The sequence below is a fragment of the Panthera tigris genome, chromosome E1 (genome assembly GCF_018350195.1).
Source record: "Panthera tigris isolate Pti1 chromosome E1, P.tigris_Pti1_mat1.1, whole genome shotgun sequence".
In the NCBI taxonomy this organism is placed as follows: domain Eukaryota; kingdom Metazoa; phylum Chordata; class Mammalia; order Carnivora; family Felidae; genus Panthera; species Panthera tigris.
In genome coordinates, this window is record NC_056673.1 from 14,635,333 (window position 1) to 14,649,184 (window position 13,852).

The following is a 13,852-nucleotide window of genomic DNA, read 5'->3' on the forward strand; positions in this document are numbered from 1 at the left end:
TGAGGCTCCCTCAGTGGATTCCCGCCCTGTGTCCAGAGCACAAAGGGTTAAGCAGACAGCTTTCCCTGCTTGTTTCTTGTGCTCTTTAACCTGCTCCTGCTCCTTAGGCCTGACCCTAGCATCGAGAAGCCCCGCCTGGTGCAGAAGCACAAACAAGCTTCCCCTTTGAAGCCTGTTTAGTTTGGAAGCAGGAAAGGAGATTTTGGGATGGAATACCAGTTTTTCGTGTTTGATGTTCTGTTTGCCGTACCATACACCCGTCCACCACCACTTCCCAGCCTCAACCATACATTGTGTGAACATGTAGCAGCCTCAAGTTGCTGAAAGCGTGGGCATTGTGTGTGTGTGTGTGTGTGTGTGTGTGTGTGTGTGTGTGTGTGCATTCCCACATGGGCCCTTTCCAGAAAGTGTCTCTGAATACCCAGACAGTGAGTGCCAGGCTCACCATGGAACAGCATGCTCATGCCGACTCCCCGAGCCATGAATCATTGCACTGAGGAGAGGCCTCAGACCCCAAACTCTCCCGGAGCCCCCAAGGAGTGCATATTTCCCACTTGACCTCAGGCTTTTGGCTGGAATTTTGGAAAGAATCTTCACCAGAAAATGAAGCCGTGTCCCAGACACATAGGCAGGCAGACACATACACACACACACATACACACAAACACGTGCAGTATCAGCGGAGTGTCTGTGCCAAGGGCATGGTTTGAGGGAATACCACGGCCCCTGCAAGTAAGGCCGTGACTGTTGCTTCCCACTTGGTGACCTGCCTACACTGTGCCAGGGGATAGTGTGTAGAACTCTGCCCCTTGTGAACTTCTGTGGTTGGGGGTCCAGGTTGATGAGGGGGCTGCCTCTTGCCCTGTAGCAGCTACCCTTGCCTCTCTTGAGAAACTCTTTCAATTTGATCCTATAACTAAGGAATGTGATGGAGGGGCCAGGTTTCTTCTTCTGAATACAGCAGCTCCAGAAAATCCGTATAAGTTCCTTCTTGGAGGAGGGCGGGGCCCGGGGGAAGGCGCAGAAAGATAGAACTCTGTGTAAAGTCTGGGACACTTCTTGCCTCCCAAGTTCTCCTAAGCATCATTGGAAGACTCCTTTGGGCAAGATGGATTCTGTGGTCTGGGAAGGGGCTGGCTGGGAGTGAGCCTAGGGAGCTGATAAACTTGTGGAACTATGTCTCATCAGTGATCAATGAGCTGGACGGCCTGGCCAAGGGGCAGGAGACAGACCACCGGGCTGGGGGCTATGCCCGTGTGGTGCAGGAAAAGGCCCGGAAGTCCATCGAGTTCCTCGAGCGGCGATTTGAGAGTCGGGACTCTTGTCTGCGGGCCCTGACCAGCCGTGGCAATGAACTGGAATCCATCGCCTTCCGCAGCGAGGACATTACTGGCCAACTGGTAAGACCTGTGGCAGAAAGGGAGAGCCCACAGTCTACCTCAGAACAGGGTCTCCGGGAAGTCAGGCAGCTCAGGCAGCCTAGGCAGCTGAGGGGGACAGCCACCATTGAGGCCCAGGAGGGGCAGTTCTGTGTCCCCTAGATCACTCTTGGCACAGTTGGACCCAACCAAGCAGGGCCTTGACGTGTATGGGAGGGACTCCGGGATGTGATCCTCCCCAGGAACCCCAGAGGCAAAAAGTATACCTGTGCCACCTCCGAATGGCGCCCCCTCCTGCCCAATGGCCCTTCTCACACTTTCTTCCTCCAGGGTAACAACGATGACCTGATCCTCTCCTGCTGCCTCCACTACTGCAAAGACAAGGCTAAGGACTTCATGCCCACCAACAAAGGTACAGCTTTGCCTCTGCCTCAGGATCATCCACCCCCATGCCCTACCATCCTCAGCCCTAGGAAAGGGTTCCTCCACCACCAACTCTGGCCTGGGAAGTTTGATAAATCAGAGGTCAGATTTGATGCAAGCCTGAGGCCAGACTCTGGAAATCCAACTTCCCTGTCACAGCTTCCCCCACTCCCCGGTGGACCCTGGGCCAACTAGGGGTGGACCTAGCCCAGGAAGCAAGGCTCTAGGCAGGGAGCTTTCCCACTCGGCATGGATCCATTTCCTTTCTTGGGTCCTCAGTGAGTTCTCTGACAGCAAGAATGTCTTTATGATTCAGTGTAGCTTATTCTGGCCATGGTCTCCTGAGCCCAGCCCTCTGCAGCTCTGAGAGGACAGTCCCCAGTGGTCCCTGGGGCCCACCTCCCTTTTCTTGGCCGTGTTCACACTCTCAGTTCATCCCTGAATGTTTGCCCTCTGTCAGGCCGGTGACGGAGGTACTTTCCTAGTGAGTAGTGGGCCTTCTCTTCCTGTCTCGGTGTCATATGCCATCACACTTTGGGGGCAGGTGACAGCTTGAGGACTGAGCCCTCAGCCCAATTTTCAAGACCTCTTTGGTGACTGGAGTCCTGTCTTTGGCCCAAAGACCCACCTTGGGATGCTTTTCCAGGGGCTTGAGCACCTCATTCTCAACCCAGAATGCTTTCCTGCATGGCCCCTCGGAGTCAGCAAGGCTCAGGTGTTTTCTGCTCCTGGCTTCCAGGAGTCTGATGTTTCCTCCTAGGATGTCCTAGCTCCGTGTCTACAGACTTGGTCATTCTTACCACTTGGTCTCTGTCTATGTATAGGTAACTACATCCTATCCTTTTCCTTTAGCCGTTGTTGCTCATCTCCCTTCCCTGTTCAGTTTCCTACCCTGGCTTCCAGACTAGTCGGGGCACTGTCTTCTCCCCTGCTGCTCCTACCCGAGTCTCTGCACCAGGGGCTGGTAATGAACCCACAGGTGCTGTTCAGAGGGGTCCTGCCATGTGGCTTGTACATTCTGGCCCTCAGAGCCAGACCTGGAGCAGTGAAGTGATCAAAAGGAGTCCTGGCTGAACCAAACAGGGGAGCTTGTGTTCTGCTCCCAGGCAGCTTCCTAGAGGGGCACCTTCTGAGAGAGAGGAAGGCAGGACTGCAGGCCTTGTTGGGAAGTGTAGTTCAGATACTGCTGCGGCCCCACCCAGCCTCAGAGCTGTTTCTTTCTCAGCAGAGACAAATTTTGGCTTTCACCCTACTAGTCTCTCCACCCCCCACACACACTTCACCCTAAACAGCCTACAGGAACCCATTGCCATCCTGGGGACCGCCCCTATCAGAATTACATCAGCAACGGCTAGTGTAATCAAACCCCATTTGTCAGTGTGAATTCTTAGCAGATTAACTTGTCAGATTCACAGAGAAACCGTCACTAAATGTTTATGTGTAAACGATGTTGAATTTTAAAATCATGTGGATTATGGCGGATGGGGCCTGACAAGATGACAGTCTCTGGTTTCTAACAAAGTGAAGTTACCAGTGTCAAAACAGAGGATGTTTATTGTTAAAAATGTCTGAAAGTATCCACAGAAACCCCTGCAGACCCCTGCCAGCAACGCAGGGCCTTAGTCAACTGACCTAAGGTCTGGGACTCTCTTGGTCCGAGCCCCAGGGCAGGAGCGGTGGGGCTGCCTTGAGCAGCCAGCTGGGAACCCCACATTAGCACAGGCCAGCACCACCATGCCAGAGGGCCCAGGCCCAGGCAGTTGAGCTCCAGCTCCAGGCCTCCTCTCTGCTCAGGCGGCCATCCTCTCCCCATCTGCCCACCGCAGCCCCTCACCTCCCACCCCTCCTCCTTCCACCTCTCCCCTCTGCTCCCCACCCCTCCTCCTTCCACCTCTCCCCTCTGCTCACCAGCGTCCTCAGCCTCTCCCTCCCTCTTCCCCCAAACTCCTCCCAGGCTGACGGCCAGTTCTCAGCCTCCCTGCCTGGAGCTGGCAAGCCTGAAACCGTTCAGGTCTGACCTGGACATTTGCGATTGCCCAGCCCCGCCAGCCCCCCGCAGTCAGCAAGCCCCGCAGGACACTTCCTGTGCCTCACTGTCTGCCGGACCTCCGTCAGGAAATACCCAGCCTGGGACTGAGGGGTGGGCCTGCCACCAAGCGGCCTGCCCAGGGGTGGGGATGTCACTTGTGTGGGTACTTGGCCCTGGTTGAATCTCCCCAGTACATTAAGAGGTTAGGAAATTAGGGGAAGAGAGGTAGTGGAAGACATCTTGCTAAGAGGTCATCTAAAAAGAACAAAGGCTGCCTGTGCTGATATAGAAAGAGCTTTAAAATATGTAAAATTTGAATAAAGTAAATATGGCTAGTATGATTATAATGTAGGAAAAAAGCTTATGTAACAAGTATACGTACTCACACGTGCATAAAGAAATCCGAAAGCACGCACAGATCGAGCCCTCGGGAGCAAGACAGAGACACATGAAGGGAGACAGCTGGATGGATGACTGTGACTTTTCCTTTCCTTTGTCCTCTTCTCTACTGTTCAAGGTTCTCACCATTTACGTGGATTACTTTCATGTAATGGAGGAAATCATTGGACTCTAGCTCAGGGCCACCTTGGCCGCGGCTCTGCCAGGGACCCTGGCCCTCCTTTCCTTAGAGCTCCCCTAAACTAACCCCTCTTCTCACATCTGGGAGCCTGGATACACTGTGGATTCCATCTTGAGCTTTCTACCTCTTAATACTTAAAGCATTGGCCCGCTAGCCTTGGAGGGAGAGGATGTGCAAAAAAGAGAGTAGTAATTGTGAGTCCAGGACCAGCCATACAGTCAGAAGGAGTAGAAGGAAAGGGGCTCCTTCTACCCCTTCAGTTCAGCATCCTGGGAGAAGGGTCTGTGGAGGCCAGTGGCTCAGGCAGATCTCTAGGCAGGAGGCAACACAGCCCTGTGCTGGAGGCGGGGGTCTGAAGCACAAGGCCAGCGCTGGCCCAGCATGGTCCTCTCTAAGCCGATAGGGGAGGGGTACCCTCAGCCGATTGCGTGAGGGAAAGACTTACAGAAGGGCCAGGAAATGACCGGCCCTGACCCCTACGGGACCACATTCCCCCCCCCCCACCCCAACCTCCAGAGAGAGGAGAGGCAGCCTGTGCCTCTGCCTCCTGCCCTCATTGAAGTCCTTCTGCTCTCTCCTGCCTACAGAGGAGCCAATCCGGCTACTGCGGGAGGTGGTGCTGTTGACGGATGACCGCAACCTGCGTGTGAAGGCACTGACGAGGAATGTGCCTGTGCGGGACATCCCAGCCTTCCTCACGTGGGCCCAGGTGGGCTGAGAGGGCCGCATCGGGGTCTCCCCCCGGAACCATTCCTGAGAGGCCACCAGGCGCCCAGTGTAGCAACGAAGATGCCCACGTGCCTGAGCCACCAATCCACCCAGACAATAAACCATCCTCTTCCAACCCACGCCGTGGCCGTGCTGTGGGGGAGCTGCTCCTCACAGAGCCCCTCCTGAGGGTCGGGCGGAAGCTGCTGGGACCCTCCTGGGCTGCCAAGATTTAGCAGGGAGGTGGCTGGCTGCAGTGACAGCAGGTGGGTGAGCCAGATAGGCCACCCATGGTCTCAGCCTTTCTCCCTCCCCCTGTCTAGTTCAAGGGCTGGGGGAAGGCCTTCTCAGCACAGGGACTCAGACACTTTCTCAGCTGGAGATAGGGTAGGGGTTGCATTTCCATCAGGTGCAGGCGAAATGACGGGTCCCTTCAATCTTCAGAACCCCTGTCCTGAATGTGTCCCAAGAGGCTTTGGTCATGCCATGAAGAGAGTGCCCAGGGTGTGTGTCTCTCTCGGAGGCCTGGATTCCCCTAGGGACCCAGGTTGGGTTCTGGACACTAGATCCCCAACAGCAGCCCTAGGCCCCACCTTTCCTACCCCTACCCCCAAACACACATCCATCCTGCTGCTCTTCCTGTCCTTATCCATCTGAGTCCGTTACACTTTGCCACTCATTTCCCCTTGGATGGTCATGGGTCTAGAGGGAGGGGACATATGGTCTCAGGCTCATGCTTCCTGGGTGGCCTTTGCCTGCTCCTCTCCCTCATTGGCCTTCCTTTTGTTCTAGGTCCCATTTCATGAAGTTTCTTCAGACTTTTCTCAGTTCCTACCCCCCCTTCTCCCTCCCTCCCTCTCTCTCTCTCTCTCTCTCTCTCTCTCTCTCTCTCTCTCCTGAATCCTCCCCTTGCCCCCCTTCCCTTTCTGGTGATGCCTCTCACCTCCCTGATCCCCTCAACTTCTTCACCTCAGGTCCTTGCCATGGGGGTTCCCACTCTGAATCTTCCTCCTCTGGTACCTCCTCTGATACCTCTTCCTTCTCTGTGGCAGGACCCTAATAAAGTGTTCCTGCCCAAACCTTTCTCAGGCCCCTGCGCTCTGAGAAACTTCCAGGCTCCTACAGCACCGCCTGAGGGTAGGATGGGCCAGTGCCTGAGAGGGGCATTGCCAAGCCTGGAGTTTTCACCCTTTCTAGCTTTGCCCTAGAAGAACTTGACACAGGGGCCTTTTGGCCTTTGAGGTTTTTGTTGCCTCTTAAGCTGGCACCTGTGTCCAAAGCCTCACTCGAGAGGCTTCCTACTGGGAATGGGTTCTCCCAAGCCAGGGACAGGGATGAGAGGAACTTGGAGGAAGACAGGGCCTTGAGGAGGAGCCAGGAGTAAATTTTGATGGGACCAGAGGGGGAATCCCCCAAAGCTCCCTGTCTGGACTGTACAGCCTGGCCAGAGGATGGGAATGAAGCTGCACCCTCCCTGAGGCCCCAAGATTATACCTGAATAAGGGGGTACTGTGCAGGAGAGCCACCAGTGGTTCAGGGGGATGAGTGCCCCAGAGCCTCAGAAGACGGACTCTTTGGGGTACAGGGTCCCGGCCTCTCCTTTGATATCCTCTCCCCTGGATGAAGGCCAATGACTGGGTGGGTGGGAGACCTGTCTCTCCTTTCTGCCCCATTTGCAGCACTGGTTTTGTTTCCCTTAATAAATTTTTAGTTATGAACATGCCTAACTCTTGCCCATCTGTCTCTGGGATCGGGGAGGGAAGAAGGCGCAGGTTTCTCTCTGCACCTGTATGAGGGGGTGTGTCTGGCCCCTCCACCCACCCAGGTCCTTGTGCAGGGCAGAAGAGAGGAGCAGGGTCCAGGGTCCTTGGTTACTGCTTTATTGCTGTTTGGTTCGAGTATAGAAAATGGAAGCGGCTCTGGAAGAGCCTGTGTACAAGGTAGGAAATATACAAACTGGGGAGGAGGGAGCTAAAGAGACCACGTTCCAGCCCAGCCCAGCCTGGGCTCGAGGTGGGGGGCCGCCCGGGGCGCATGCAATAAATATGGTCCGGGGCCCCAGGGGAGGGGGGAGGACACCGCGGGAGTGGGAGACCGGTAGGCCAGGGCTGTCTCAGCCCTCGGACTCCAGAGGGAGGGAAGGGTTGGCCCTGGGGCTAGTGCCACTTGTGCAAAATGAGGAACTTCACATTATCAGTCCCGGGGCGGGCGGGAGCGGGGGGGCGGAGGGGGGGCCCTCCGGCCGGCTCAGTCCCCTCCCCACTCCCCAACTCTGCCCGACGCTCCGACCCCAGCAGGGAGATTCACAGTGAGAATGGGTGTGGTCGCAAGGGCCGGAGGTAGGGCTGGGAGCGCCCCATCAGTGACACCCCTCCCTCCAAGAGCAGCGCGGAGCCAGGGGAGGGGGCCAACGAACCACAGGAAGAGGCGGAGAAGGGCCGGGGGTCTCCTTTGGTCAAAGCTGATATCAAAAATATAAATCTCCCTTCCCCCATCCCACCCCCGTCCCGGGGTTTCACCCCCCACCCCAACCCCCGGGCTAAGGCACAAAGCAGTGAGGCCAGGTGGGGCCGCCGCCACCGCGGCGACGCTGCCGCTGCTACTACACTTGTCCGGCGCGGTGTGCCTGCTCGCGGCTGCCGCCGCCGCTCCCTGGGGCCACGGGCCGGGGCCACGCGGCGGCGGCAAGTCGGGCCGGCATGAGGCGCTCTAGGTCGGGGAAAAAACGGTCGATGGTCCGGCCGTCGGGTCCGGCGGCCAGGTGCGCTCCCTGGCTCAGCACCTCGGCCGCCTTGTCGGGGCTGAGGCCCAGCTCCGCGGTGAACTTAGCCAGCGGGTAGAGGCTCTCCAGCGCCACCTTGGGGTCGTGCAGGAAGTGCGTGGTCTGCGCCAGCAGCTCGGCCGCGGCTGCCTTGTCCTGCTGCTTCAGGCTCAGCTGTTCGGCCGTGAGGCGGGCCACAGCAAAGACGCCCTCGGGAAAGTCGAGCTTGCCCTTGCCGTCGGGGCCGGGGACGCCGGGTAGCCCCCCCAGACCCGCCAGCGCCCCGGCTGCGCCTGCCGCGCCACCCACGGCGTGCATTTTCATGTGGCTGATGAGGTTGCGTTGCTGTGCGAACTTGCCGCCGCACACCTGGCACTCGTAGGGCTTCTCGCCCGAGTGGATGCGCATGTGCTCTGTCAGGCGGTACTGGCGCGTGAAGCGCATGCCGCACGCGTCGCACGCGAAGGGTTTGAGGCCCAGGTGGCTGCGCATGTGGCGCGTCATGGTCCCGCGCTGCGTGAACTTCTTCCCGCAGATGGTGCACGGATAGGGCCGGGTCAGCCAGTGCGTCTTCTCGTGCTGCCGCAGCGTGGCCGGGTCCTTGTAGCTCTTGTCGCACGACGCGCAGCGGTAAGGCCGCAGCAGCTCGCCCAGGCCGCCCGGAGCCCCAGCGACCTTGTCCCCACTGCCTCCAAAAGGGGGCCCCAAGCCGGCGGCCCCCGCCGCTACCTCAGCCGCCTCGGCCCTGCCGTACAGCGCTTCCTCCTCCTCCACGTGAGCTTCCACGTGCGCATTCAGCTGCTCCGAGCTGGGGAAGCCCTTGCCGCACGGAATGCACACGTACAGGTTGTCACCGAAGCTCTCAGGCTCGCCATAGGCCAGGTGCGGGCATGGGTAGCCCTCGAGGTGGCCGCCGGGCGGGCTGGGGTCCTCGCTGCTGCCCGTCTCCTCGCTGCTGCTCTTGTAGTCGTCGCCGTCGCCGCCCGCGCCTGGCCCGTCCAAGCTGCCCTGGTAGCGCGGCGGCGCCAGGCCCAGTGGGGGTACCCCGGGCGAAGCGGCCGGGTCCCCGCCGCGCTCCTCGCAGCGCTCGCTGGGGGAGCCGCGCTCCCGGCCCAGCTCGTCGCCGTAGCTGCCCAGGCCTGGCTCGTGCTTCATCCAGCGATAGAGAAGGCTGGGTCCGTCGGGGCGGCCCGGGGGCTCGGGTCCCGGGCTGCCGCCGCCGCCACGGAACGGGTCCGGAGGCGGTACAGCCTCCTCCAGCTTCTGGAAGGGCAGCGGCGGCAGCGGTGGCAGGGCGAGCGGTGGCTCTTTGTAGGCTGCGGGGCCGGCGCTGGGAGGACTGTCTGGGCGCGGGGGCAGTTCGCGCTCGCCCGGCGGCCGCTCTGGAGGCGCGGAGCCCGGCGGGCTTTTCTTGGACAGGTCCAGGCCGCAGAGCGGGGAGCAGCGGCGCTCCGGGGCGCAGAGCGCCGAGGCCGGGCCGGGGCCCGAGGCGTACAGCTCCGCGCAGTGCGTGTTCACTGCGGCCTCGGGGCCCGAAGACGGCTCGGCGGCGGGCGGCGGCGGAGGCCCGGCTGGGGACGAGTAGCAGGCCTGGATGACGGGCGTGGCTGCCCGAAGGCCACGGCCCGGCCTCCCGTAGGGTGCATAACCGCCGCCGCCGCCCCCGCCGCCCCGCAGGTGGCAGTACTTGCCGTGGCGCTTGAGGCGCTTTTTGCACAACGCCACGAGGTCGGGGATCTGCAGGTAGCTGGCGGCGGCCAGCACGGCGCCCAGGCTCGGCTCAGCCCCCGGGGCCACGGCCGCTGCCGCCGCCGCCTCTGCGCCATCAGCCAGGCGGCCGGTGTAGATGAAGTCCAGCACCAGGCGGAACACCGCCGGGCTCACCATGTCATGGTCCAGGTTGAGCAGGTTGTCATGCACCACCAGGGACTTGAGGTAGGCGCTGCTGGCCGCCAGCACGTTCTTGTGCGCGCGGAAGAGGGCGTTCTGCACCACGATGATCACGTCGCACAAGAAGCCCTTGGTGCGCTGGTTGTTGAGCTGCAGCAGCAGCTGCCTCGAGTGGCCCGGCGCCTCCATCGTGTCCAGCATCGTCTGCCCAGCACACTCTCCTGCAGGGACACACAGCAGCCGGGTCAGAGCCTCAGGAGCCCCCGCTGCCTGTATCCAGCTGGGCACTTCTCCCCCACCCCCCACCCCCCACCCCCCACCCCCCACCAACTTCCCCTTCCCCTTCCCCTCAGCTAGGCAGGGGCATCGAGCACCGCGGCCTGGGCACTAGCAGAGGATCGGCGGCCTCCTAGTGTGGAAGCCTGGGCCGGTGGCCTGGACCAGAAGAAGGCGTAGGAGAGTGGCTGGTGGAGAGGGGGCCAGACTGGCCTGCACACCCAGGCCCGGAGGCCACCGGGCCCAGGGGCTGGGTCCTGGGGACTTCCGAGGAGAAAACTGTTTGGGGGAAGTGACCCCTTCGGAGACAGTTACCCGATTTGAGGAAAATGTCCGCTTCAGGAAAAGTCATTCAGGGCCGAGAAGTTTGCCCAACTGGGATATTAGGGAGCCGAGTAAAAAGCGCCTCCCGCCTCGGGAGAAGTTGCCCCAGCTGGGGGAAGTGATCCAGTGGAGTGGGAGCGCGGTGCCCGCCGTGGCGCCGCCTTGCCTGGGGGCTGTCAGGCCCTCAGTTGGGGCCGGGGCGCGGCCGCGGCGCGGGGAGCGGAGGCAGAGGCTGCCGTGGCGGGCAGAGCACGAAGGCCGGCCCCGGCGCAGGGAGGGCGTTATATCGGGGCAGGAGGCTGAGGCAGGAAGCAGGTGGGGGGGAGGGGGGAGCCACGCAGCTCCCAGGGGAGGGAGGGGGCAGCGCCCCGGGCGGGCACGGCGCACAGCCGGCTGCGGCCCTGACCCCGGCCTGCGCCCCACCCGCGTCCCGGCCCCGGCCTCGGCCTCAGCTCTGCATTCGCGGGCCCGCGCCTCCCTCCCCAGCTCCCTTCGGCCCCTTCTCCGCGGGAACTCCGCCGCCCCAAACTTGGGGAAAAGTTTCCTAACTTCAGACAGGCCGGGAGAAGCGCGCCAGCCCCAGTCCCTCGACTCTCAGCTTTTCCTCTCGGCCCCCAATTTCGGCAGCCAGGCGGCCCTGGGGCCTGGGCCGAGCCCTGAACTCCCCTGCCCGCTCGTTCGTCTGCCCACCCTGTTCCCCGCCTGGCCCGCAGGGCCTCGCGGCCCGTTACCTGCGGCCGCTGCCCGACCCGGCTTCCCTCCCCGTGGCGGTGGCAGCTCCTAGCCGGCGCCCCACCCGCCCCGCTGCCAGGCGCCGAGCTGTGCCAGGGCAGCGCCCCTGCCAGCCCCGCCCGCCAGCTCCCCTTCCCTTCGCCTCTCCAGCCCATGTGCGGGCAGAGTCGGCCCCGGGCCGCTGACCCCGCCGTGAACCCGGCGCAGAGCAGCAGCCCCGCGGTCCTGAGTCCTCTAGGGGCGACACCCGGAGTCCTGAACGCCAGCCGCGTTGGGGCGCCCGCGCCGGAGGATGCGCCCGAGGCGGCCAGCGCGTGAGGACCGGGCTGTCCGGGTCCCCTGTCCCTCCCGGTCCCGAGTCTGAGGACCCACCTGGGGGGCATGTCGGAAGCCCCGGGCCCGGCTGCCGGCGGATCCAGGGGGGACGTGGCTGCGCTGCGCTGCCCTCCGCCCGCCGGGCCCCCGGTCGGTCTGTCCTGATGGTCCGTCCTCCCCGCGTCCTGGTCGCGTCTCAGCCCCGCCGCGCTTTCCGCACACTCTTATCTGGAGCGGCCCGGGCCAGCTCACGCTGCTGCAGCTATGGCGCCACCTCGCGGCCGTGCGAGGCTCTGCGCGACACAGCCGCCACCTCCCTCCCGTGCACCTGGGTTGCGAAGCTGTACCGGGGAATGAGGTCTACTCGCAGGTTCACCCCCCAGATGTGCCCACGTGAGAACCCAGGCTTCAGAACTTAGAGCCCCCACAAACTCTGGGGTTTTGAGCTAAACGCTCCCATGTACATATTTCTAGATTCTCACATTGCCTCGGCTTGGAGAAGTCCTGCCCACATGGAGGGGACACTGGTGACAGTAGATGGGGGGGGGGGGGCGGTTATAGAAGTCCTAAGACAAAAGAAGGTAGACAAGATCTTTGGAGGTTCTCCTGACACATTCCTGGATGGGACTGTCCATTTATACCCACCCCACCCCCCAACACACCCACCTTCACTCAGCCACATGAGTTAGGTACACACAGACAGCATAAACCTATTTGCACCCAGACCCTCTCCAGGCACGGACACCTGCAGGCACGCATGTTGGCACAAACACACACCTGCCCCCTTCTTAAGTTCAAGTCCTGGCTCTCTGGGATACTCAGGAGGCCGTCACATAGGGCCCTCCACGAGCCTGGGCAGAGCTAATCAGCCCCCCCTGAACTTGTAGGTTTCTGGAGAGACCCCAGGATATCCGACTGGGAATAGCTGGACAGCGCCTCTTGGTGGTCCCGCAGAATCGACCCCAGCCCCTAGATTCCCCGTGTGAGCCATTTTGAGGGACCTGCTTGCACTTGTCTCCAACACACTAACCCCAAAAGTGACAGCAGGGCCGGCAACCGGGGATCCCCGGGCAAAGTTCTGCACCCCACCGAGAAGGCCCGGTTCTTGAGGTGATGCCCTTTCTGGGAGGGAGGAGATCCTGCACTGGCGCGTGGGCACTCGCACGGCTACTCCGGAAGTGGCCCCGCGTGGCCCCGCCGCCGCACCGGGCCTGTAGTGAGTGCCGGGTCTCCACCGCCCCTGCTACGCCTCCTCCCTGCACCTTCTGACCCCTGCCCACACGTGGGGGGTGGGGGGGGGGTGGGTAGTGGGTCCGGGAGAACGCCTGCAGCTTCTGATTGGCTGCGCCTCTCTCAGCTGTCGCGAGCGAGAGGCTGGGACGCAGAGTTACCATAGTAACCGATGAGGTTCGCCCAGATCGCGTCTCTCTAAGGCCTTGGAGAGCTTAGCAACCGCCTAGGGCCGCTGGGCGGGTGGGTGCCGCGCTTGCCGCCCCTCGCGCAGTCCTCCACCCCCACGCCCCCGCCAGAGGTAGTAGCTGAGTCACTCACTGAGGGGCCGCTGGCGCGGCCACTCGCGGTCCCTGACAGACACTAAGGTCTCGGGCGCCCCCCAGAGGCTCTCTTTCCTTCGCTGACATCTTCACGGCCTCGGGGCCATGGTCCCCGCCGGTCCTAAAGACTCCCACTGCGTTCTGACTCTGCCCTCACTCTGTTTCTACTCCGTGTTCTGGATCCATTTTATTCCAGTCCTCTCCTCCATCTCCCCACGGTCCCCTCGCTGGGGTTGCAGTGAGCTCCCAAGAATGAAAACGGTAGGTTCCGGAGCTGCCGCCTCTAGGGGAGATGGCCCCCGACATGTTGGCCGAGGGATGGATGTGTTCTGCACTGAGGTGGGGGGAATAATAAAAAGGTGTATGGAGTGCTGGAGAAAGACAGAAAGGCTCCTCAGAAAACCACTCTTTAAAGATGGGCTTTGATGGATGAATAGGAGTTCTCCCCCCAGGTAGAAAGGCAGTCCTGGAGAAGAGAACCACAGGGACAAAGGTTGGAGGCAAAAAAAAAAAAAGCAGGGGGCGGGGTGGGCGGGGATTCCAGGAGGCTAGATTCCAAAGGTTGTGCAGGACCTCTCCTGTAATCTTGAGGGGACCAGATCCTAGCCCCAAAAGGAGCCCCTCAGCCCAGTGTCTCTTTTGTGCAGTGTCCATTGTGCCCACTTTGATTTTCTTCAACACTCTCCAGGGATCCCCACTCCCTAAGTCAACTCATTGGCTCCATCCCTACCCTCAAGCTGTCCTTACATCTGTATGGGAGGATCTTACAGCCCTGCCACTAGCTTTGCTGTCTTCCTGTGGCCTTCACTCTTCTTCAGTCTTTGACCTTTCCCTCCCTCCCTAGTTTTTACCTACCCTACTAGCCTGGCACTGCTCCCCCGG

The 13,852-nt window shown here is 61.2% G+C and overlaps 2 protein-coding genes across 10 annotated transcripts in view; one reads left to right on the plus strand and one right to left on the minus strand.

Annotated features, from left to right (window-relative positions):
* The window catches only part of SMG6 (SMG6 nonsense mediated mRNA decay factor), a 226,297-nt gene extending 219,460 nt beyond the window's left edge, over nucleotides 1-6,837 (plus strand). For all 8 annotated transcript variants that reach the window (XM_042965412.1, XM_007076123.3, XM_007076124.3 and 5 more), the window contains 3 exons: nucleotides 1,189-1,400; nucleotides 1,710-1,791; nucleotides 4,999-6,837. In XM_042965412.1, the coding sequence (XP_042821346.1) occupies nucleotides 1,189-1,400; nucleotides 1,710-1,791; nucleotides 4,999-5,129 (425 nt within the window). In that variant the 3' untranslated portion in view covers nucleotides 5,130-6,837. The remainder of the gene's footprint in view (nucleotides 1-1,188; nucleotides 1,401-1,709; nucleotides 1,792-4,998) is intronic.
* HIC1 (HIC ZBTB transcriptional repressor 1) lies at nucleotides 6,837-11,596 on the minus strand. Of its 2 annotated transcripts, none has more exons than XM_042965436.1 (2): nucleotides 11,475-11,596; nucleotides 6,837-9,991 (listed from the first exon to the last, which is right to left on the minus strand). In XM_042965436.1, the coding sequence occupies exon 2, from the start codon at nucleotides 9,969-9,971 to the stop codon at nucleotides 7,722-7,724; it is 2,250 nt and encodes a 749-aa protein (XP_042821370.1). In that variant the 5' UTR covers nucleotides 9,972-9,991; nucleotides 11,475-11,596; the 3' UTR covers nucleotides 6,837-7,721. The 2 variants fall into 2 exon arrangements, with proteins under 2 accessions (XP_042821370.1, XP_042821369.1); XM_042965435.1 differs by lacking the exon at nucleotides 11,475-11,596 and adding an exon at nucleotides 10,362-10,428.
* Between the last annotated feature and the right edge of the window lie 2,256 nt (nucleotides 11,597-13,852).